Source organism: Notolepis coatsorum (assembly GCF_963971535.1).
Source record: "Notolepis coatsorum genome assembly, chromosome: 2".
Taxonomy (NCBI): Eukaryota; Metazoa; Chordata; class Actinopteri; order Aulopiformes; family Paralepididae; genus Notolepis; species Notolepis coatsorum.
The window spans coordinates 149,007,631-149,034,757 of NC_140166.1; the positions used below are offsets into that span (position 1 = coordinate 149,007,631).

General features: G+C 44.3%; 1 protein-coding gene across 1 annotated transcript in view; it reads right to left on the reverse strand.

Moving 5' to 3' along the window:
- Nucleotides 1–27,127, reverse strand: part of swt1 (SWT1 RNA endoribonuclease homolog) — a gene marked incomplete at both ends in the record, with an annotated part of 109,094 nt that overhangs the window by 47,660 nt on the left and 34,307 nt on the right. Inside the window, 2 exons of the mRNA XM_084308342.1 lie at nucleotides 3,502–3,568; nucleotides 17,764–17,922. Coding sequence (XP_084164468.1) covers nucleotides 3,502–3,568; nucleotides 17,764–17,922 — 226 coding nt within the window. The remainder of the gene's footprint in view (nucleotides 1–3,501; nucleotides 3,569–17,763; nucleotides 17,923–27,127) is intronic.

Sequence of the window (27,127 nt, forward strand, 5' to 3'; positions counted from 1 at the left end):
AAAGCACATCATTCACTTCAGTTCAGTCATTGCTCAATTTGCTCTCGTTCCATTCAATGTTAAAGGAACACGCCAACACACTGTGTTACATTAACACACCCTTACTGGACTATATATTTGTATATACAATAAAAACTCTTCATACTTGTCCATACTTCATACTTTTTGCACATTACTGCTCAATTGCACAGCCCTGTTCAATATTCCACCACACTTATATACATTTAAATTAGTGTATATACTCGACCATATCGTGCACAATTGTACAGCCCAGGCCTATTTTATTTTATAATTATATTATTGTTCTATTTTAATTTAGTTTATATTCCATTTTATTTTACCCTTTATTTTATTCTACTGTAATTGTCTGTCCATTAATGTCTGAACTAGGGATGCACCGAATGGAAAATTCTTGGCCGAAACCGATACCGAAAATAGGAAACAGTTGGCCGAAAAACGAATGCCGAAAGGCCAAAAATGATTAATATATTATAAATATATATATAATGTATTTTTTTTTCAGCTACCCGATTATGGCAAAAGACATGATTATGGCAAAACTTAACTTAAATAATATTAATAATCACTATTATGGGCCCATAAAACATTTATTCAGCACTTTTGAATGCATACATTAATTCCAGACTGACTGCTGAAAGATTGTACAATTTAAACATTTTCTCTTTGCATACAACAAAATGTGCATTAAAGTCAAGTGCATTTTCTTTTCTCTGTAGGATAACTACAACAAAGTGCATTCAGAACAACGCCACGGTGCTTTAAAACTGCATAACGATCTGCATAAAGACACACACACAGGACTGTTGTATTTATTACATCTCCCATGACTCTTAGCGGGGGATGACGTAGCTTACGAGAGACAGGTCAAAGAGGAATGGAAGCGTTAGCTATCTTAACGCTAACGTTAGTTCAAAATGTTTTAACCGCGACGGGCATATAATAATGGCGAGGATATAAAGCATGTTAACACTTTGAATGCCCAGCAGGGGGCGCACATTTAGTGCTTGAATGCCCACATCCACTTCAATGTTAGCATTAATATCGCCTAATCTATGTTTTAAATTATGGCTATGTGTCTAATCTGCCCGTCGCATTATCAATGACCTATTTCCAGTCAACATTGTCGAAGCAGATTGTTTTTTTTATTTGAAAACCCTTTTTTTTCACGAGAAAAAAAAGAGGATTCCATGATAATCGCCCCGTACTGTAATATTCTAGAACGTTGTCATTTGTCTGCCTATTTATGAATCGTTTTCAAATAGACACTAGATTATCGATAGTATGTGTACGTGTGCACGCTAGTGCCGCGCGCTGAAAATCGATTCTCTCAGTTCCTGATCGCTCTTAAGGTGCTCCCATAGTCGAGCGGACCGTACACGGAGCAGGCTCGCGCGGGCTCAAAGCTGACCCAAAGGGTACTCAAAGCGGACCCAACGCAGAGTCCAAGTGCGAAGCTCCTATTTTCTGACGCGCGGACGTCCGCGGCACCCACTTGGTGTCACACAAACTGGCGCGAGGTGTAAACTGGCGCGAGACATGTAGGAAATTGGTCAGCGGAGATCCACTCGACTATGAAAGCTCAAAGAGTCCAGTGGACCTCCGCAGAGTCCAGTCCGTGTACAGTCCGCTCGACTATGGGAGCACCTTAAAAGTCAAACAGCCATATCACAAAAAAAAGAAAAAGCTTATATGAAAGCTCAGTGAAAACGGGTCTGATTATCCTAATACTGGTCAAATAGATTCCTTACCTGAGATCAGATGGTATTCAAATGGATTATTCCAATTCCTGATCGCCATTCCGAAAATCGATCCTTTTATTGATCCACAGCGTATACTGTAAAAACACATAATCCCCGCTGCTCTGAGGGTCCAGCATGAAGTGAGAAGTAAAATGTGGAGTCCGGGTCTTTTTTCCCCATTCATTTTCATTGAGTCCAATCCAAAAGGGTGAATTACCATCTAGGAGACGATAGGGGGCGCTTTTTTCACATCTGAGCGCCTGGGGTGGCTGATTTTCCAACTGTGGACTCGGTTGATGAAATATGAATTCAGATCGCTAATAAAAATTAAAAAAAAAAGAGAAAAAACGAATATTCTCGTTATGGGCATTCAACCCGCGGGGGGTAAACCCGAGAAAACTCAGGTTGGGCATCCAAAGTGTTAAAGACGCATTTATTGGATGCGTTGCTCGCGGAGTTTACATAGAAACAGCGCGACTCCCAAGAGGAGTTAGTTATCACAGGCTGCAGAACGCAGGAAGAGCTGCCAAGCTGCTCACGTTACACGTTGCGCGTTTTGATTACGTCATCACAACAACACTTTCGGTTACGAACGTTACGTATACCTGTTCTTTGACATTCTGTGATATATTTTCGGTGCTAAAACCCTTTCGGCCGAAAGCCGAAAGAGCCTTTTTAACCATTTTCGGCCGATAATCTTCGGTGGCCGAATTTTCGGTGCATCCCTAGTCTGAACATTATGGGAAATGTGCTTACCGTCTTCTCCAGGGTCAGATGAGAGGATAGATACCAATCTCCTCTCTGTGCATTCAGTAGAAAGCTATCCGGCTGCAAGCTAGCCTAACTTAGCGCAAATGAATGGAAGTGGATACGGATCAGCTAGCCTAGCTAAAACCTCCAGTAGAGGTGTTTTTGACCGAGAGCTAAGCTAGCTGGTCCGTAACGACTTCCATTTATTTGTGCTAAGCTAGGCTAGCTGATCCGTATCTGCTTCCATTCATTTGTGCTAAGCTAGGCTAGCTTGCAGCTGGATAGCTTTTGACTGAATGCACAGAGAGGAATAAACAAGGCCGGCACAGATGCCGTGGAATTAAATTATCAAACTTTTTTCAACACATTTTCATTTCTAACTGGTACATTTGGAACATTGGAACATTTAATATTAGTTGTTCCGATACCGATACCAGTATCGGAAATGCCTCCGATACTGCCTAAAATGCTGGTATCGGTAAAACCACTGCTGTAGATCATTGCCGGTACGTGCGCTGGGGTGGCAAGCCTTTATCGCTACCGGGGAACATAGGAGCCGGGGAACATAGGACCTTTATTTCAGCGGGGAACATAGGACCCTTTTTTTGTTCAGGAGCGTTCGGGAGCGGGCAGGACCGGGGAACATAGAACCCTTATTCCGGGAGTGGGGAACATAGGACCCTTTCTTTAAAAAAAAGCGGGGAACATAGGACCCGGGGAACATAGGACCCGGGGAACATTAGCTCTGACCCTGATATATATTTTTTTTTATATATCAATCAAACTACTGTGAATAACATAAAATGGCGTGCGAACGAGGGCACACGTTTCCTTCCTCGCTCAGTCATTGCTAGTGTGCCATTGGTTAAGCTACAGTGTGCCAATGGTGACACGCGTGCCTAAGGTCGCCGACCCCCTGCATTAGGGCAATGTTATTAACATGTATAATCCTTTTAGAGTTATATTTATTGTACATGATGATGGTACTGACCTCACGGGAGCGGATGAGCGAGAGGAGTTCCTGTGATTCCCCTAAACCGCTGTCTGGAGACAGGACCCTGGGGAGGAACAAAACATTTAATATATATGTCCCTCAACACTGCTGTCTGGAGACAGGGCTCTATAGAGGACAAAACATTTAATATATATGTCCCTCAACACTGCTGTCTGGAGACAGGGCTCTATAGAGGACAAAACATTTAATATATATGTCCCTCAACACTGCTGTCTGGAGACAGGTCTCTATAGAGGACAAAACATTTAATATATATGTCCCTCAACACTGCTGTCTGGAGACAGGGCTCTATAGAGGACAAAACATTTAATATATATGTCCCTCAACACTGCTGTCTGGAGACAGGGCTCTATAGAGGACAAAACATTTAATATATATGTCCCTCAACACTGCTGTCTGGAGACAGGGCTCTATAGAGGACAAAACATTTAATATATATGTCCCTCAACACTGCTGTCTGGAGACAGGGCTCTATAGAGGACAAAACATTTAATATATATGTCCCTCAACACTGCTGTCTGGAGACAGGGCTCTATAGAGGACAAAACATTTATATATATGTCCCTCAACACTGCTGTCTGGAGACAGGGCTCTATAGAGGACAAAACATTTAATATATATGTCCCTCAACACTGCTGTCTGGAGACAGGGCTCTATAGAGGACAAAAAATTTATATATATGTCCCTCAACACTGCTGTCTGGAGACAGGGCTCTATAGAGGACAAAACAGATAGAGACAGACAGAAAGAGACAGACAGACAGACAGATGGAGACAGACATATGGAGACAGACAGACAGACAGATAGATAGAGACAGACCGATGGAGACAGACAGATAGAGACAGACAGATGGAGACAGACAGAAAGAGACAGACAGACAGATGGAGACAGACAGATGGAGACAGACAGACAGATGGAGACAGACAGATGGAGACAGACAGAAAGAGACAGACAGAAAGAGAGCGACAGACAGATGGAGACAGACAGAAAGAGACAGACAGAAAGAGACAGACAGATGGAGACAGACAGATGGAGACAGTCAGAAAGAGACAGATGGAGACAGACAGAAAGATGGAGACAGACAGACAGAAAGAGACAGACAGTCAGAAAGAGACAGACAGATGGAGACAGACAGAAAGAGACAGATGGAGACAGACAGAAAGATGGAGACAGACAGACAGAAAGAGACAGACAGACAGAAAGAGACAGACAGACAGAAAGAGACAGACAGACAGACAGACAGATGGAGACAGACAGATGGAGACAGACAGATGGAGACAGATACAGACAGATGGAGACAAGACAGAAAAAGACAGATGGAGACAGACAGATGGAGACAGACAGACAGACAGACAGATGGAGACAGACAGACAGATGGAGACAAGACAGAAAAAGACAGATGGAGACAGACAGATGGAGACAAGACAGAAAAAGACAGATGGAGACAGACAGATGGAGACAGACAGACAGACAGATGGAGACAGACAGACAGATGGAGACAGACAGACAGATGGAGACAGACAGACAGATGGAGACAGACAGACAGACAGACGGAGACAGACAGACAGATGGAGACAGACAGATGGAGACAGACAGACAGATGGAGACAGACAGATGGAGACAGACAGAAAGAGACAGACAGAAAGAGACAGACAGATGGAGACAGAAAGAGACAGATGGAGACAGACAGAAAGATGGAGACAGACAGACAGAAAGAGACAGACAGATGGAGACAGAAAGAGACAGACAGACAGATGGAGACAGACAGAAAGAGACAGACAGACAGATAGAGACAGACAAACAGACAGATGGAGACGGACAGACAGAAAGACAGACAGATGGAGACAGACAGACAGAAAGACAGACAGATGGAGACAGACAGACAGAAAGAGACAGACAGATAGAGACAGACAGATGGAGACAGACAGATGGAGACAGACAGATGGAGACAGACAGATGGAGACAGACCGATGGAGACAGACCGATGGAGACAGACAGAGAGACACTCTTATTAACTGGAGGGGACAGGGGTACCAAGTTGAATTATTACATTTAATGTGTAACATAAAAACACACATGTAACATATTACATAATATCCTGTGGTCACATTAATATCCTGGGGCTAATCAAATGTATATGAAACCAGTCGGGTAGTCGCTGGATAGGGGGGTCTCGTACGGACCGGGTTCCTATAGTCCAAAACGCTGGTCTTCGGTGTTGGAGTATGTCACTCCACTTCTCCTGGCTTTGGCGATATTACGATACCGTTTTTAACTGGTAATTCACTTCACCAACGTGACCATACAGCGTTGTAGCAAAAAACAACTCTCTCCTCTCCCTCTCACCTTTTCTTCCCCAACTAACGGTATCTTTCTCTCCGTTCCAATACGTAACGTGCAGGTGAGTGGCTCGCAAACTAACGGTAACTCTTCTCCGTCCCAATACGTGCAGGTGCGCGCTGTATACAGCCACTATAGCGATATATCTCTGCATGTGGCTTTATATTTGTCGCTCATATTAGATTATGTTTATACGAGTATTACACCAAAGCCCACAACGTTATATAACGATATTTAAATAAGTACGATGCTCAATATCTTGATTTGATATTGTCGTTCCAAAAGATATTCTATATTCTTTCACGGTCTGCTACAATTACTGCTGCCATGATCACCTGTTTAGAGGCTCATTTACATAGAAAGGGGAGATTTTCCGCCCATGTTACCTCATTTAAATATACGCCAATTGCACGGACGCAAAGCCTATGTTTACGCATGAGCAACCTAATTTCATTCATTTGAGAGCGAGATGCACCGGCTTTGCTTCGGAAAAAGCACGCAAAGCCTCTGTGGATTCCGGCCAGATAGAGACAGACAGATGGAGACAGACAGATGGAGACAGACAGAAAGAGACCAACAGACGGATGGATGGAGACAGACAGACGGAGAGGTGAGGGAGCAGTGATGAGTCATAGCTCTGATCCTAACACATTAAATTGAGTCTGACCGTCTCCTAGGCAACCGCACGCACACACACACACACAGACACAGACACAGACACAGACACAGACACAGACACACACACACACACACACACACACACACACACACACACACACACACACACACACACACACACACACACACACACACACACACACACACACACACACACACACACACACACACAAGCTGCCTGCAGATAGAGATGCACGTGTGACTATAGTCCTTATCCACTACAGAAGAATGCACACACACACACATCCACATTCCACACACACACCTACACACACACCTACACAAGCTGGCATCATTCTGCCACAGCCAACTCAACACAGTCAGAGTGGATTAATGTCTCCCTTTGTCAAATGTGTGTGTGTGGGGGGGGGGGGAGAACACTAGGAGAACGCAGGGAGAACACATGGAGAACACTGGACCTGCTCGCTGTGAGGCAGCAGTGCTATAACCACCGTATCGCCCCCCAGGCCTCTGACCTGTTCCTCTTTTATGTAACTAAACACAGAGTTAACGAATGCAGCAGCATGCGGCCTGTTTCACGTGACACACACGTGACACACATGTGACACACACACACACACACACACTAAGAATGTTGTCTTGGCGTAGAACCAGATAGTGATCTCCATGTATAGTATGTACAGTATGTCTATATCCCATGTAGGCTTCTAGTACACGGTAAATACAGCCCCCCGCCACCACACACCGCTGGCTATGTCAGCGCGTGGGAAAGCAAACAGATACGTCCCTTACATAAACACACAAGAGTACTATGTAACGTTTCATTCAAGCTTGTCCCTTTAATCTACAGAGTCAATAGTAGAGTATTGAGGCAGGGAGCTACGGTTGACCTTTTAAAAAGAGTACATAGAGGGGCTAGTGGATTCAAATTGGTCCTTTACAAGTCTACGAATTGGGACATGAGGAAAAGTTGGTATTTTTAAAGAGTAAATACTGCGGAAGTGTCCCTTAAAGAGTAAATACCGGGGAAGTGTCCTTTAAAAGCCTTTACAGCTGGTCCACACTGGTCATGTCATGTGAGCAGGTCTTCACCTCAAGCAAGACCTCCGATTGTGTCTCTGGCTTCATCCAAGTCTGTAACTGGCTTCATCCAAGTCTGTAACTGGCTTCATCTAAGTCTGTAACTGGCTTCATCCAAGTCTGTAACTGGCTTCATCTAAGTCTGTAACTGGCTTCATCTAAGTCTGTAACTGGCTTCATCTAAGTCTGTAACTGGCTTCATCTAAGTCTGTAACTGGCTTCATCTAAGTCTGTAACTGGCTTCATCTAAGTCTGTAACTGGCTTCATCTAAGTCTGTAACTGGCTTCATCTAAGTCTGTACTGGCTTCATCTAAGTCTGTAACTGGCTTCATCTAAGTCTGTAACTGGCTTCATCTAAGTCTGTAACTGGCTTCATCTAAGTCTGTACTGACTTCATCTAAGTCTGTAACTGGCTTCATCTAAGTCTGTACTGACTTCATCACATCCTAAAAGCGTGACACTCAAATGTCAAAGTACAATTTTGTATTTGTGTGAAGTTGGATGGGAGGGTGATTGTGATTGTGAGAGAGAGAGAGAGAGAGAGAGAGAGAGAGAGATAGAGAGTGAGAGAGCGTGAGAGAGAGAGAGGGGACACACACAGAGATAAACTTAACAGAGAGAGCGAGAAACAGAGAGCGAGAAACAGAGTGAGAAACAGAGAGCAAGAAACAGAAAGAGTGAGAAACGGAGAGAGAGAAAGAGATAAACAGAGAGAGAGAGAGAGATAGAGAGAGAGAGCGAGAGAGGAGAGAGAGAGCGAGAGACAGAGAGAGAGCGAGAGAGACAGAGAGAGAGAGATTGAGAGCGAGTGAGACAGAGTAAAACAGTGACATAACGACAGAAAGTGAGACACAAGACAGAACAAGAGAAAGGGGGGTGAAGAGAGACAGAGGTAAAGATACAGAACAAGAGAAGGAACAAGAGAGAAAGAGAGACAGAGAGTCTGGGTGACTTGATATATGTATATGTTTTTTTTTATTATTTTTATCATGAACATTTGGTCCCAGACACCGACCGGCGTTCATCTGTTGGCCTTCAATCCATTAGTGACTGAATCCTCGTAGCCAAAACAGCAGAAAACGCGGCGCGACGACTGAAGCGCCAGGACAGAGTGGAACAGCCTCGGTGCCCTGACTCCTGATTAGGGATGTGCATGACTGACAATTTTTTTTATTTTTTTTTTTATTTTTTATTTTTATAGCATTTTCTGCTTTTTCTGGCCACGCAGGACCGATAGATGGAGAGAAGGAGAACGGGAGGAGAGGTAGGGAAGACATGCGGCAAATGGTCGCCGGGACTGGGAAACGAACCCGGGACGACCGCTTCGCGACTCAGCGCGCTATGTGGTGTGCTACTGGAGCGCCCCCCACAAAAATCATGCTACTGTTCTTAAGACCCCCACCCCCAAAACGATTTTCTGTTTCAGTTTAAATTCAGTTAAAGGTCCCATGTTTTTGCTATTCCTTTCACTATTTGGGCAATGTTACACAATTCCTGTGAGTCTATGGAACACATCTGTAAGTTTATTTTATTTTTTTTATTTTTTTATAAACTTTGGCCATTTCCCTGGCTCTTTTATACGTTTATCGCATTTATACTTGGTCAAGTTCGACCGACAGAAGCAGGCTGAAAGGGTTCAGATGGGGGGGAAGACACTCTGGGAAAGGCACGGCTGCAGTCCGGGATTCGAACTCGCTCAGCCCCAGATCCGTGACGAGCACGGTTGTCCACGGCGCTGAAATAGCACTCGCGGTACGTGGTGAGCTACTGGAGCTCCCCCTGTAAGTTATTTTTCACATTCATTGTTTTGTATTTCTAATCAAGTACTCTAAAGCAGCATTTTTCCACTTCAAGATTTCAAGCTGTTTTGGGCTGGGCTCCGTCCATACTCACAAAGCGCTTTGAGTGACAGTCACCCACAGTCTGCACTGGCAGACAGAGAGAGACAGAGAGATAGACAGGGAGACTAATTAATTTCGCTGCAGGGGGCATAATCCCACGGGACAATGCATTGGTAACTTGTTTCAAATGAGAATATATACCCCCGTGAATATTATTGCACGGATCGGAATACGCGTGGGAGTGTGTGTGTGCGCTATGATATTTTGCACCAGGTTGACGTGACGCAAGTGCTGACAGAGAGAGCAGTGAACGAGCGAGCGAGAGAGAGAGAGGGATATGGAGCATTTACACACACTGTGTAAATGCTCCGTATCCCTCTCTCTCCCTCTCTCGCTCGCTCGCTCGCTCGTTCTCCGTCGGCACTCACGTCACGTCAACCCGTTTGAGGAAGTGTCAGTATTTCCACTCGCTCTGTTGTTGAGCGAATTGTTGATTGTGGGCGGTGACTACAACCAGTGCCTTATTCACGTCAGCGAGCGAGTCAAATCAGAACGGCTTAGTTCAGTGAGGGAGGATCTCGTGAACTCGAGACTGGACTGATGAGCCAAAATGAGAATTAGAGACACAGACCCCATTGATACAACCCCACATTGCTAGAAAACAATGCTAAACACTGGAAAAGGCAATTTATAAAACATGGGACCTTTAAAATGTTCAGTTTCAGTTAAATTCAGTTATTCTTTTTCAAAATGACACTGTAACTGAGGGGTACAATTCCCTGACTGTATTGAGAGTATGGTATTATTAAACCACTACTTAGTTATGTACTTTAATTACTGGCCATACAGTACATGATATATCTGGTGAACACCCACACAAGAATACGACAATGACACCTAAAGTTCTAGTTAGAGGTATTTATTATTAGAGCAACAACGGTAGGTTACAGATTGAGAATTATGATTGCGCTTGTAAGGCGAAGAACACTTAAAGTAGGTCAAGAGCGTAAGTCCATGAGAATAGTAAGATGGGTATAACTGACGCCACCTGTAGCATAAGAATTACATAAGGCACACTCGTAGTCAGCTGGAGACACTAGGGGGTTCCCTCCGGTTGTAAGCCGGCAGGGTAGAGGAATGTTCGGGAGCAAAGTCTGGGTCAACGCGGAATAAAGAAGCTCCAGCTACGGGAGTCGGTGCAATACTCCCTTGATCCTTAGACAAAGCAACAGCTATAATCCAGTATGCCCGACAGCATGGATGAAAGCTAGCCAGCCTCTGTGGTCCTAGAGGCGGGCTCGAGGGTGCTCCTCACTGGGTAGATCCCACACTATAGTGGGGTAGACGGTTCTCTGCTCCAGCAGCCACGGTACCAAAGCAATATAATCCAGCCGGAAAGGGCTCTGCATTCGCCAGTGTAGATTCTCCTGTGCACTATCCTTCACACTTAAACTAGGTCGAACTCGACGTTACTTCACTAAACTATGACACTTTTACTATCTTATTCGCACATGTTATAAGTGCTCTATTTAGACGCAAAGTTGCTCACTTCACTTGGTCGTTGACTCGTGGTGAAGGCTTCAACTTTGGGATAAGACTACTGCTGTATCCACCTGCGACGTATTTATACGTAAGGTGAATAATCTAGTGCCAACCTCAGTTCTGTCTCGTATTACTGCGCAAACCTGGACATGTTGAGACATGCCTTGGCGGTGGCTTTGAACTTGCCATTGGGGGTATGGTCGCTGGCGCCTAGGGGTCGCTGTCCAATAGGAGAACGAATATTATGGTCTGGCTTGTACCTAGGTAAAGGGATATTCCGTGTATATATACAAAGAATATACAAGGGATATCAAACGATATACAAATATTATACAAGGGATCTCAAGCAGTAAATATATATATTCGGTTTAATCTGACCCTTTGTAACAGCCGCCTCCTAATTAGTCCGCACCTAATTAGATAAAGCAAAGACAGATTAATCGTCTTGTCAACTACTCAATGTCTGTTGTGGGGAGTAGGGCAATTCACAAAGTCAGTGGGTCATGATCGTCATCAAGGGAGTCAGGGAGCCTTGGCAACTCTATCAGCCTCGCCACGGGTCGGGTGTATGTCCGTCCCTGGACAAGAACTTCTGCCGCTCTGACCTTTCCGTCGGCACCAGTGATCACTTTGCTTACGCGGCCGGCCGGCCACGCAGCTCGGGGTAGTGACTGGTCTATGATCATAACGACCGTGTCCACTTTTAAGTTGTCCCCGTCCTTGACCCGCTTCTGACGGGCTGGAAGGGATGGTAGGGGGCTTAGGAGGAAGCGGGCCCGAGACTGGTTGATCTGTGCTTGGCTGTGCCTCCACATCCTCCGTCTGTTCCTCTTGTTTGGTCTGTACCCCATCTGAGGAGGGGCCGGTTCCGGCCGCCCCATCAAGAAGTCGTGTGGGGTGCTGGGCTCGAGGTCAGCTACGTCGCTTGGAGCGCAGCTGAGGGGGGTGGAGTTCGGAACTCCCTCTTCTTGGGCCCACGGTTCTCTCACAGGCCTCTCGTCTAATGTCAATAGCCTCTCAACGGGCTGTACGAGAGAGTGACCGGTGTCGCTCACCTTTGTGTGCAGGCAGCGTGTAGACGTGGGTTGACTGTCAAGTCCGTAGAGGGGGCCCTGGAGCGTCCACCCCAGTCGGGTCTGAACCGCGACTGGGCATCCTTTGGGTCCGATGTGGGCCGCCTCAATTGGGAGAATGAGGTCCGCGTGGTCGGAGCCTATGAGCAGGGTCGGTGTGGCGCCGTCGATGAGCGGTATAGGTAGTCTGCGTAGGTGCACGTACTTCGCCATCAGCTGTGGGATGGGGTAGGTGTACTGTGACAGGCCTATGTCGTGGCTGGTGAAGACGTTGGTGATGCTATACTGCTTCTCGGGCTGGTCCACCGCTGCTATCTTGAAGGAGACATTTTCACCCTTTATGGTCTTCTGGTCTCTTCTAATGGTACGTATTGTCATTGTTCCTTTGGCACCCCGCAGACCCAGCTGGGCTGCGGCGGAAGCGAGGAGGAGAGTCTTTTCAGACCCATCGTCTAGGACGGCGTAAGTGTCCAGGACCTTGTCCTCGTAGCTCAGGAGCACTCTGACCACTTTGATGAGCACTCGGGGGGTCCCGCTATGCTGGTCTATGTGGAGCACTCCTGTTGGTGGGTTGCCTTGGATCTTCTGGAGTGGTGCTGACTCCCGGTCGTCCGAGTAGCACCGTGACTCCCAGTGTCTGCTGTAGCAGTCGGTACACCAGGGGGCGGTCTGGTGGATCTTCGGTACTGGTGCCACCGCCTCGGCCTGATACATCACCGTGACGGGCCCACTTTGTTGTCCTGGCGGACGCTTGTTGATATCATGCAGGACCTCCAAGTGGGCGCCGTCGCACCTGCTGCATTTCTTCTTTAAACGGCACTCAGCTGCCATATGGCTGCGCGCGCAGCGGAAGCAGCGGCGGTTGGCTTTGATCCACTGACTCACCTCGTCCGTGGTCAGCTTCTTGAAATTGTCACATTGATACAGCCGATGTTCCCCTTCACAGTACTGGCATTCAATCTTCCACTCCTCTTTCGTCGAGGGGGTGTTGTGGTTCTTGTGCTGCGGTACTGATTCGGCTTGGTGCATAACGGTCACCGACCGGCGGTTATCATTAGATCTCCGAGGTCCATCTCTTGGGCTTGGTCCACTCCACACGAACGTATCCAGTCGTAGGCTGCTGACTTCTCTCGCGAGGAAGTCGGCCAGGTCTAGGAGGGATGGCTCGGGACCGTCGGGATCACGGTGGTCTCTCTGCCGCCGAAAGCGCTCTTGGCGGGCTGGAGGGAGCTTCTCTAGTATTCGTTCCACATTAGAGTTAGCATATAGTTCATATCTCCCTTTTTCCCTTTGGGACCCCAGCATCCCTACCAGGGATTGTACCTTGATAGAGAGGTCATCCAATGCTCTATTGTCTTTGGCTGGGGGGAGGCGGTCGATGTCTCTTATTTCCTGTATCACGTAGTCCCATATGCGTCCATAACGCTGGTCGAGGGCCACTAGAGCCGCGGAGTATGGGGTGCTTGAGTTGGAATATGCCAGCGCTATATTATGCGCTCTGGGCACCTTGAGATGCTTGAGGAGGATGGCATATTTGTACGACTCATCGGGGACGTCGGACATCATAGTCTCCAAGCACATCCGTAATTCCGTGTACTGTGCTCTGTCCTCGCGCGTAAAGTCTGGGAACGTCGGTGTGCCAAGGTACGATGCCATGGATGGTTGGCACATCGGTGAGCGTTGGGGAAGAGGCCTCCTGGGCGAGTCTCCCCGTACGTGTTGTCGTGGGTTGGTACTTGGTGGGTACCAGGGGCCGGGTACCCAGGTGCTGTTCCTCGGTGCTGACTGTACGTCAAACTCACCCGTGAGTTGGGTCGGGGGTTTGTAGTGCAGCGACTCGGGGCTGACGTCTGGGCTGTACTGGGCCTCCTGGTCCAGAGTACGTTGCTGCTGGTCAGGGCTGTACTGGGCCTCCTCTTCCTCTTCCTCTTCTAGGTCCTGGAGTTTTCTAGTCAGTCTCTCGGCGACGTAGGCCGGTTCTTCCCGGTGATAGTTATGGTACTCACCATTGTATCCTATATAATACGGTCCGGTGGGCCTCTCTGGCAGAGAGACGTAAGTTGCATTGCAATCTTTTTATTTATAAAGCCATAATTAGAGATTGTCCAAATTATATTAGTTCTTTATTGGAATGGACCACTGGACCCTGTCGTACATGATCCAGTTTTTGGCTTACATTTAGAGTGCCTAGAGTTTGTACTGAACTTGGTAGATCTGCTTTTGGCTTTTTTGCCCCTACATCATGGACAGGGGAGGAAACTAACTTTTTGGCTTACCAGCCAACTGGCGAGTATCTGAATTTTTTTACCAGCCAAACAGATTTTTTACCAGACAAAAAAAATCACTAATTGTGATAATTACTTCTTTGTATGTCAAGCCGCGTCAATGTTGTGTATGCATCTGGGTAGGCACACTGTGCCTTTAAGACAGCACGGTGGTCTTACGACAGTGCTGTGAAGTACCGTCAAGTGTTGTGGTAACGTCAGTTGGGTTGGTGTGCTGTTGTGCACTGGTTGAGCTAGCCCCTTTCGTGACTGCGATGTGCAAGCCAGGGGCTTTTGAGCATGAAATAAAATGTCTAACCTTACGTCGTAGTCCGGTGCTTTTTTGGAAACATTATAGTCATAACAGATACACCTAGCTGGCTGCTTTGAGCACACGGGGCTAACGTTAGCTAGCAAGCAGCTATAGCTAAAACGCTAACTAGAAGCTAACCACTGTATACAGTTCCAATAGACTAACATTACACCTCTGTGATTTAAATGTGTCCTTAGTAACTTATACTCGAGGGTTGTACTAGGGTTGGATGCAGTTCCCCGTTGGTCAGTCTGTCTGTTTTCCATCTTCTGCTGTGTTTAACGTTATCTGTTTGCGAGTGCTCCTGATGGCTAGCCTAGTACCGCGGGACTTTTATTATTATATGTCCGCGGGTTGGCCAGTACTGCGCAAACGTTTATTAAACATTATATGTCCGCGGGTGGTCTTGTGCAGTGCTCTCGTGGCACTGTCAACTAAAGCGAACACTCAGAAGACGCGCACCGTTTGCCAGTGCAGTGATTGCAGAATGTTTAATTTTTTTGTATACTCGCCAGCAGGGGAGGAAACTAACTTTTTGGCTTACCAGCCAACTGGCGAGTATCTGATTTTTTTTACCAGCCAAACGTAAAAAATACCCGCATTTGGCGGGTAAAGTGGCCTAATTTCCTCCCCTGATCATGGAATACCCTGCAGGAAACACTGAAACTAGACACTCTAGTGTCTATGGTCGGTTTAGAACCTTAATGACCAATCAGGTCACCACAATATGTAATTGTTTTTAAATGATTACCTCCGTTTTAATTTTTAGCTATTTTATTCTTTTAAAAAGATTTCTTTATTTTTTTTTAATGTATTTTAAAATGTGCTCTTAATTATTCTGATTGTCTGATGTCTTTATATTTATGAACACACTGTGACACTTGTGTATGTAACATCTCGACGGCACTGTAAATGAGTTTAATTACTCAGTGTATTATCGAGTATAAATAAAGATTGAATAAGTACAGGGCCGGCAAACGCTGGTAGGCCGGTCTTGGATCGAAGTTTCTTCAGAGGACTTTCACTTGTAGAATCATGTTCTGTAAGCTCAGACTCCCACATCTTGAGCTGCAGAACATGTTGTGGCCCGTTTCTCAGCTGTATCCAACCATTTCTTATCGATAAATCTCCAGGAATATTGGCAAGTTAAGCCACCGTTCAACGCAGTTTCTATATGTATCCCACCGTGTCTGTGTAAAATCTGTGTACACTTTCTTTCTGAAGGGACGTGAGATGCATATAACATTGTTTTTCAAGGACATTTGAATTTCTTTTTAAGCACCTTGTTAAAAAATTGGCTGTTTTGAAGGAATTCCAGGCCTCGACTTTTTTTGGACAAAAATCAAGCACTTTAAGCACTTCAAGGACCTTGTGCGAAACCCTGCAACCTGCTCATCAGGAGCAGTTAGGATAAGGTCGCTTTCACATATAGTTTTGGTGGACTCTGTGCGGTTCTGGTGGTGAAGTTGCAACATTGTTGCATTCTTCATTTGGTTCGCCTGCGTTCACATAGCAATCTGTCAGGCGCACCAAACTATCTGAACAATGTCACGTGGTCGAAAAGGGCGTAATAATAAGCACTTCCTATATTTGGTTCGTGTTTGGTCCTATGAAGCGAACCGAGACCTACGTTTTCAGGCGGACCAGAGTTCGCCTGTTTGGTCCGGCGGACCGAGTTCGACAGCATTCACACAAACCCGAAAAACCGGACTATCGAATTCTGGTCCGATAATCCGGACCAAACAGCCCCTGTGTGAAAGCGACCTAAGTGTCTTGCTCAAGGACACTTCGACACGCTGCCGAGAGGAGTCAGAATCAAATCGGGAACCTTCTGATTACCAGACGAAAGCTCTACCTCCTGAGCCATGTTACACACACACACACTCACACACAAAGTCAGATTCACATTCTCACTCATATGCATGTACATGAGCACAAAGGCAAGAGCATGAAGTGCACATGCACACACACACAACTCAATGAACACACATTCACCCCCCCCCACACACACACGCACACTGAGCCAAGCTAGATAGGGATGCACAATGTGATAGTCCTTATCTTATCCATTGCAGAAGAATACATACACACACACACACACACACACAGACACACACAGTGGAACATGAACGCTGGCATAATAGAGCCAATGAGTGCGATGTGTCTGGATGACACACGAGAGGCATAATGTTATCGTGCATTTGACTGCGTTAACAGCAGCAGTGTCGGCGGGTGAGATGTTAGAAATTCCTCAACGTGCCTTTTCTATGGTACTGAGCTGCAGCGCAATCTGTCCCTCTCCCCTCCCCCTCACACAGATTAAAAACACACTGCCACACAGAGAGGAGAGCACACACACACACACACACACACACAGACAGACACACACACAGATGCTTTAAGCAGAAATTGCATCCTTGTGTATGTATGTATGACATCATGCCAGTTATCTTGAGAATACTGCACCTTGTGTATGTTTACTTTTAACCACACTCGTTATATATATATATTATATTCATATTAAAATAATTTATTGCCTATATTTATTGTACATAATATGCCTATTATGTTCGGTTATATGCCACCAGGAGGCACAAAGCATGACAGAATGCCATGATGTCCGATCGTGATTTGCAGCATCGATAGGATAGCCACAGCGTTCAGAAATAGGTCTCAGTGCTTTGGATAAAAGCTGCTATATAAATGCACCATTTACCATTTTTACTAGGGGTGTAACAATGCATCGATCCTAAGGTGACGATTCAACTGCATCGATTTGAAAATGTAAGAATCGATTATAAAAACTATATTTTTAATTTTTAATTTTGTATTGACCTATATTCCATTCATGCTGAGTGAATCAGTTCCCCCAGCCACATTTGTGTATACATTTTTTTGGGGGGGGGGGAATTAACTGATCGGAAATTAATCTAATCACATTGAATCTAATCGAATCGTGGTCAAATGAAGTGATTTATGATGCATTGAATCGTTGCCTGAAGAATCGTAATCGAATCGAAGTGGAATCGAATCGTTACACCCCTAATTTTTACCATTTATAAAATACAGGAGCTTTTGAACCAGGGGGGGGGGGGGGTGGCCAAGTGTCTGTCTGTCTGTCTGTTAAACAGAGAGGAACTGGTACCTGCTGAAGCCCTGGAGCAGCTCTGGGATGGTGGCGCTCAGGGCGGACAGGCAGGACAGGGCGCCCGGGGGAGGAGGAGCTGGAGGACCGCCCTCTGGTGGCGGGAGGAGGAGCTGCATGGTGCCCATGTCAAAGCCCACGGCGGAGAAGACGGCCGATCTGGACAAACATAAATAATACATGAGACTGAGGGACAGAGACAGAAGACATGAGAGACTGAGGGACAGAGACAGAAGACATGAGAGACTGAGGGACAGAGACAGAAGACATGAGAGACTGAGGGACAGAGACAGAAGACATGAGAGACTGAGGGACAGAGACAGAAGACATGAGAGACTGAGGGACAGAGACAGAAGACATGAGAGACTGAGGGACAGAGACAGAAGACATGAGAGACTGAGGGACAGAGACAGAGACATAAGAGACTGAGGGACAGAGACATGAGACTGAGGGACAGAGACAGAAGACATGAGAAACTGAGGGACAGAGACAGAGACATGAGAGACTGAGGGACAGAGACATGAGAGACTGAGGGACAGAGACATGAGAGACTGAGGGACAGAGACAGAAGACATGAGAGACTGAGGGACAGAGACAGAGACATGAGACAGGGACATGAGAGACTGAGGGACAGAGACATAAGACATGAGAGACTGAGGGACATGAGACTGAGGGACAGAGACAGAAGACATGAGAGACTGAGGGACAGAGACTGAGGGACATGAGACTGAGGGACAGAGACAGAAGACATGAGAGACTGAAGGACAGAGACAGAAGACATGAGACTGAGGGACAGAGACAGAAGACATGAGAGACTGAGGGACAGAGACAGAAGACATGAGAGACTGAGGGACAGAGACAGAAGACATGAGACTGAGGGACAGAGACAGAAGACATGAGAGACTGAGGGACAGGGACATGAGAGACTGAGGGACAGAGACAGAAGACATGCGACTGAGGGACAGAGACAGAAGACATGAGAGACTGAGGGACAGAGACAGAAGACATGAGAGACTGAGGGACAGAGACAGAAGACATGAGAGACTGATGGACAGAGACAGAAGACATGATGGGATTCCATTTTCTTTTTGTTGTAGTTTCTATTTAAATGTTTTATTGTCAATACATTTATCATAATTTATCCCCAACTCATCCATTCTACATTCGTTGCACACAACACTCACATGCACACACTCACCTTAACTCAATGGACTCCAACCACGTTTACATACGTGTTTGGCGGACGACCGTATACGTATATATACGTTATTAGATAGTTTTTCCTTTTTTTCGATTTTAATATCCTATTCAATGTATGTTGCCGGTAGAAGGCATACTGCGACGCCGAGGGTGCAGTACCGGCCAGATCCTCCCAGGCGGCGGTATCGAGCACCCTTTGAAACATTATATCTTGGCCTGTGGGTCGATCTAATGGGTCCGGGTTTTTTTCTTTTGGTTGCTCAAGCTCAGCGTTTATAACGGTTGGATTGAGAAGAATCAAATACTCCCGATGCATGATGTGTAGTGGATTATGTTGGCGACACGATGGACATCAATACTTGGAATGGTGATCAGATAATTGGAATATTCTTTTTAGAGTACATCCTAGTGAAGGTAAGGGCTATATGATATCAATCCTGCGTTGATCCAACCATGTCTTCACCTCGATCGCAACATGTCTGTGTAACGTTACTCCACAACCAATGCCGTTGGTGGCGATCAAAGCATCAAAAAAATTATTTGATTTGAGAATAATAGCGGGTCCAGGCAAGAAACGGCAACGGTTTTAGTGTAATACACGCATAAGGCTCAGCATTTCGGGAATGACCCCAGACCAATCTAAAACCATACTCATATTCACCACGGTATAAAACGGGAATGTATGGATGAAAGAATTATTTATTTTTCACATATTGAACGATAGATACTCAATGTCAAATGGGCAATATTATTATATCCATAGCTATAATATAGAATGTGTTAAAAACTTGCTGTTTTCAAGGAATTCCAGGCCTGGACTTTCTTTTGTCAAAAATCAAGCACTTTAAGCACTTCAAGGACCTTGTGCGAACCTTGGGTTATATTAAAGGGGACATGCATTATAAATGGCTTTTTTCAGTGTTTAGCATTGTTTTATAGTAATAGGGATTAGTATCGGGACTTCCGGTTTGAGATGTTCAGGTAGACGGCCATTGTAAAGAGCTCCCGGTCAAAGAACAAAGAAAAAGGAAGTTAAAATATCTAAAACAAAATAAAAAGTGACAATTCAAGGATATAAGAGAAAAGGAAGGATGAACACGAGAGAAAAAGGGCAAAAAAAGCGACCCCGCCAGGCTGATCAATGCCTCAGGTCCCCCCCCCCCCCCCCTCTGCCCCCAAGTGACACTGGCACAATGACATTGACTGCACTGCACTAGTCCGTACTGGATCTCTGCACACTTCACTTTATATATATATTTGTATTTTATTTATTGATTAATCCCCCACTGCACTGTTTTCGTTTCTTGTCTGTGTTGGTGTTTGTTTACTGTGAAAAAAGAAAGAATGCATACACTGTATTGCTGCAACAATTACCAATGTGTTTTACACAAATGGCTCAATAAAGGAATCTGAATCTGATACAAACACCGACACGAGGAGGTGACGCAGGAGGTAATTCAAGCTAGCATGACGCAAGTCGACAGAGCAGAGGTACCCACTTGGGTAGTGGAGCTACAAGCTAGCATACAGACTAGCATCCAAGCTAACACGCAGAATATCCAGAACAATATCGACACTCAGGGAAGAATTAAAGAAGGGCCAGGATGAGCTCAGAGAAGAAATAAATAAGAGACTCGAGACAATTGATGGAAAACTACAGGAACAAGAGAAAGACATAAGGATGTGAGAAGACAGGACAGCTGAAACGGAAGAATGGAATACAGAAATAGAAGGAATTCTAATGGCGATGCTCGAACATCAAAACATGTTGAGAGAAAAGCTAACGGACTTGGAGGGGAGGTCAAGGAGAAATAATATACGAATATGGGGACTGAGAGAAGGGATAGAAGGAGATTCGATGACCAAATATGTAGACTAATTCAAGAAGAATTGGAAATGTCAGACCTCGACAAGATAAGGATTCAAAGGGCACACAGGGCCCTAGCGCCGAAGCCACAGATAAAGACCACAGAGAGCAGTTATAGTTAATTTCTTGAAATTCGAAGTCAAAGAAAACATTCTCAGAGCAGCCTGGCAGACGAAGATTGAGGTGGAGGGGCAGAGGATAACCTTCGACCATGACTATTAAACAGAGGTGGCTGTAAAACGTCGGAGCTATGTTCAGATAAAAAATACTTTGAAAGAGAAAGGAATCAGATTTCAATCACCAATGACCACGCTGAAGGTCCATTGGAAAGAAGGCATCAAGGTGTACAACGACGTGCGGGAAGCGATGAGGGACATGAACCAGAGAGGATGGAAGGTGCCGGGAGGAGAAGAAGAGAGACCGACGCTGATGCAGAGGTTGGAGAAGGCGAGAAGATGGACCAGGGTTGAGGGGCGAGGACGAGGCGAGGAGGACGGGAAGGTGAAGGAGATCTGAACCAATTCAAAGCGAATCAACTGAGAAGAACGACGAAAATACACAGGGAAGGGGAGCAGAGAGGAGACGAGAGGGGACACGGTGATCCAAGGAAGGATAAGTACAATATACACATTAGACTGATATACATGTGACACACACAATACAAGTAAATGTAAACATGAAAATGACTTATGCAATGAGAAGATGGTAAAGTACATACGAGATAATTATACCAAAAGTTATAAAAAAGGACATGGAGATTCAAGAGATATATTGAGACGGACATGAAAGAACCACAGGATTACACGTGACAAATAGACGGGAACATGAAAGTGACTAATGCAGAGCTTATGACCGGGAGCTCGGAGGCCGCACACAGAACAAGTTGGACATGTATAGTGCACATCTTTTAGCCACTAGGGGGAGCCCTCTCACTAGGAGAGCCACTACTCCCCACCCACCAGCGGGAAAAAGAGGGAAACGACTGAGACCCACTACTACCATGGAAGTACCAAGTGTTAATGTTGATGTTAATGTTTATTATGGGTATATGTATGTAAATCAGACAGGGATAGCAGAGGCTACAACCACAAATATTATTTTATGTGACATGGGTAGAACGGGAGAACATTTGGAAAAAAAATATGAAACAAGTTAAGGGTATCAAAATGATGTCGTTGAATGTTAATGGTATGAATAGTCCGATCAAAAGGAGTAAGGTGATGACGAAACTTAAGAAAGAGGCGCAGGTTATCTTCTTACAAGAAACACATCTAATATCACAAGAACATGAAAAGCTGAAGAGATTCGGGTTAGGGGTGGGACGATACATCGATCCAGATCGATATATCGATCTATTATCAATTATCAAATAGGATCGATGCAACGTAAAAAGATCGATTCATATTGCGATACTCTTATTTTGAAAATCCCCTCGTGAGCATATCCGCCCGGCTGCAACAACAACAGTAGCTCAGCGCAGCTCAGCGTGTGTAGACGTTAGACAGCATTGCTTCAGAGTCCGCCTATTTTGCCCGAAATAAGTGCCCTTTTTTTTTTTGTGGGGTCAAATGCATCTAACATGCTTTCCATCCTCGCCATTCCTTTATGCCCACATCGCGTTAAATACCGAAATTAACGTTGCGTTAGCGTGAGCTAACTAAACTAAGCTGATAGAGAGAACAGCAGAGGTCCACTAGGGACTGGGAAGGAGGGGGGGTTACTGCATTCTCGAGATAGCCCCACTAACAGGATCTGGCCGGTACTGCACCTTCTGACTCCCAATATGCCTTTTCCAGCCAAAATACAGCACTGTGATAGGATATTAATATCGGAAAAAAATGAAAAACGAACCAAAAACAGTGAACAGGAGGTCTATTTGTATTAAAAACAATAGATTGTTTTTCATTTAAATGTCTGGAAGAGATCAAAAATAAAAATGTCAAATGATATTTCCATTGCCTTTTTCTTTTGTTGATTTAAATGTTACGGATTGTGTTAAATGGGCATATAATATCGTCTAATATCGATCGCAGGCACCTGAATCTAATCGTATCGTATCATGGCAGACTTTGTGATATCAGAAAATATCGTTGTCCAAAGAATCGATATTGTATCGTATCGTGATGAAACTGGTGATTCCCACCCCTAATTCGGGTATGATAATTTGTTTTATAGTTCTTTTAAACAGAACCTTAGAAGAGGAGTAGCTATACTAATTAAGAACACAGTGAAGTTTGAAATTATCAGGGAAATAAGGGATAACGAGGGGAGGTATGTAATGGTCAAGGGGAAAATGGAAGGTCAAATGGTAACACTAGTGAATGTGTATGCTCCATCAGAAAGTGAGAAATATCTATTTGAAACCATCTTTGATATTATAGCGATGGAAGGGGAAGGGGTCCTAATCTGTACAGGTGATTTTAATGTAGTACTGAACTATGACATAGACACGACAAGCACAAAGAAATGGAGGACAAACATTAGCAAATATATGAATATACAAATGGCAGAATTAGGAATCATGGATATATGGAGAGAAATGCACACACTAGACAGAGAATACACACATTATTCACATCCACACAACATATTCAAGGATAAACTATTTTCTCATGACAACAGGGGACAGATACAGGGTAGAAGACTGCAGGATAGGGGTAACGGACATATCAGACCATAGCGCAATATATCTGACAGTGAATCTTAAAAGTAGGCGGAGAAATACAGTTTGGAGACTGAACGTAGAACTATTAAATAACAAAGGTTTGGTTAACGAAGTAAAAGGAGACATAATTAGATACAGAGAAGAAAATGATAATGGAGAGGTAGACCCAAACATTTTATGGGATGCACTAAAGGTAGTAATACGTGGAAAATGTATAGCAAAGACGGCATTACTCAAGAAGGCCAGAATAGAGACATACCAGAACTTGATAAAGAAACTGAAAGAATTAGAGAAAGAACACAAAAGCTCAAAGAACCAAAAGACACTTAGAGAGGTAAAGGAAGTTAGAGGAAAGATAAACAAAGAACTGCTGACAGAAATAGAGAAGAAAGCTAGGTACATGAAACAGACATACTATGAAGGAGGACCGAGAGCGACCAGACTTTTAGCTAGACGAATCAGGACACAACAAAAACTGAACACAATACACACAATAAGGGACACGAACACAAACAAAATACTAAGAGAACCAGCTGAAATAGAGAAGACATTTGAAGAATACTATAAGAAACTATACACACAACCGATAGCGGCAGGAGAAGAGGAGATAGAGATTTTTTTTTTAATTGTATCTACCATCGATAGGGAAGGAACAGAACGAAATATTAAACGCAGAGATTACAGAACAGGAAGTGGGGAATGCGATCAGTAAAGCAAAGAACAGTAAGTCACCGGGTAGCGACGGATTCCCCTCTGAATTCTACAAAACATTTAGACAGGAACTGAGCCCCATATTAAAAGCAGCATTCAGACACACGATGAAAGAAGGCACAATGCCACCTTCATGGAAAGAAGCCATAATTACTACAATTCCAAAAGAAGGGAAAGATAGAGAACTATGTAGCAGTTTCAGACCAGTGTCCATACTTAATGTAGATTACAAGATGTATACATCAATAATATCCAAAAGATTTGAGACATTTATGACAGATATTATAGACGAAGACCAGACCGGATTCATTAAAGGAAGACAGACACAGGATAACATAAGGAAGACAGTGCAGATAGTAGAGGAGATACAAAAAGAAGGAGGAAGTGCAGTATTAGTTAGCCGAGACGCAGAAAAAGCATTAGACAACGCTATGAAAACAATTAGGGCATTATATAGAGAACCGACAGCAAGGATTAAGGTAAATGGCAGTCTGACGGACAGGATTAAACTAGAGAGAGCTACCAGACAGGGTTGTTGTCTTTCGCCGACGCTCTTCGATGTATTCATCGAACCACTGGCTCAACTAATTAGACAGACCAAAGACATCAAAGGGGTGGAGATAAAGGGAACAGAACATAAATTGGGACTGTTCGCAGACGACGTGATAGTATTATGAGACAACCAGACACAAGCTTTCCGACACTGATGGATTTACTGACAGAATATGGATATTACTCAGGGTATAGACACAACGTGACGAAGACACATACTTTAGCACTGAACTACACTCCAACTATAGAGATCAAAGAAAAATACAAAATTAAATGGGACATGGACAGGATCAAGTACTTAGGGGTGAACATTACAAGAGGGGTGGAGGGGCTATACGAGGCAAACTATACACAGATTAATCAGAAAATTAAGAGAGACATAGAAAGATGGACAGTAATGCCCCTAGATTTCAGCTCAAGGGTCGAAATCATTAAGATGAACATATTACCAAGGTTATTATACCTATTTCAGTCTTTACCTATATGAATACCACAAAAACAATTCAGGGAATGGGATAGACAGATATCAAGATTCATTTGGGGGGGGGAAAGACCAAGGATCAGATATGTGACTCTACAACTACCAAAGGAGAAAGGAGGAATGACAGTACCCAGTTTAGAAGGCTATTACTATGCAGCACAGTTTAGGACAGTAGCATGCTGGTGCAATGTGAATTATGAAGCCAAATGGAAAGACATAGAAACCAAAAGAGAGGGATTCAAAGTGCAGGCACTAATAGGAGATAGGGAGCTGTTCAGAAGACAGGAACAACTACTAGACCCAATTACCAAATTCACTATAAACATATGGAACACAATAGTAAAGAAATACAAGCTAGAAAAATAATCCAAGATACCGAGATGGATAACACACGACAACAAATTCAAACCAGGGATAGATGACCATGGGTTCAAAATATGGGAAAGGGGGGGGATAACAGCAATATGTACAATGATAGAAGGAGGGAAGATGCAGACTACAAAAATTGAAAGAAAGATTCGGACTAGAGAATAGAAACCACTTTAGATATTTACAGATTAGAGATTACTATAACAAAGAAATAAAACAAGACAGAGACAAAGAACAGAATGGGGTAATTAAGATAATGGTAAAATCATATGAAGGAAGGAATGGGAGGGTTATATCAGCACTATATCAGGCAATAATAGACAGTAAGGGAATTACAATCTTGTATATAAAAGAAAAGTGGGAGAAAGAATTAGAAATAGAGATAACAGAGGAGGAATGGTATAACACATGTAAGATACAACAATCAACCACAGGATCAAGGATATGGAGGGAGTTTGGGTGGAAAAACATAATTAGATTCTTTATAACACCAGAAATACAGGGTAATTACTAGAGTTGTTCCGATACCGATACCAGTATCGGAAATGCCGCCGATACTGCCTAAAATGCTGGTATCGGCGAATACCCTCTAATGTTGCGCTCCGATACCATATGATGTAATTTATCAACAACACTGCGGACGTTGGGCTCTGTGGCTCTGCAGATATACCCTACTCGCTGAGTGAGCATTATAAAACAAACGTGTGCTTAATCGACCGTGAATTAAAGTGTCAATTGCCATTTGTCATTTTAACAGCAGAGCAGATACTTTCTTAAAATGCCATCATCCCGACAGAGCGCTGTTGACGGGGAGCTCTGATGAGTTCGCTTGGTGGCTGGTGTTATTAGCATTGAACAGCTAACCGAAAGCTAGCTTTAACGTTACCTTGGCTAAAGTTGGGGCTATTCATAATCCAGCAATAATGGCTGCAGACCTGCAAGCAAAGTACAGCAAGTTGGCAAAGGAGTATTCCAAGTTAAATCACAATGTCACCAGTAACGTTAGTCTTTCCATATACCGGTAGCTCATGCTAGCTAACCTAGCTCACGTTAACGTCGTCATTGCACAATTGCACGTCGCGTACACAATTAATGACATGTTGCGGACAGCCATATCGGTGAGAATGTTTAGCTTTTAGTGCCAAATGATAAGAGTCTGAGGCGGAGTCTCAAAAGAGAATGTTGAATATTTATTGTGCAAAAATCACAACAACAGAGCCTCTAGTACTAAACGGAGCCTTGTGGAAGCAAGTGCAGCAACGAATAATGTCCGTGTGGAACTAATGTGCCAACAACCTTTCCGTGGGTGAACTCATTGAGATAGTTTTCAATTACTGATACTAATACTAATCTATACAATCACCTGTTGTTGAATAAATACCATTACTTTATAGTTATTACTAAAAAACAGTATATATAAAACAGTAGCTATATAAAAAAAATAAAAAAAGTTTTATAATTTATATAATATTTTTTTTATTTTTTTAATGTATGCACTGGTATCGGATAAGTATCGGTA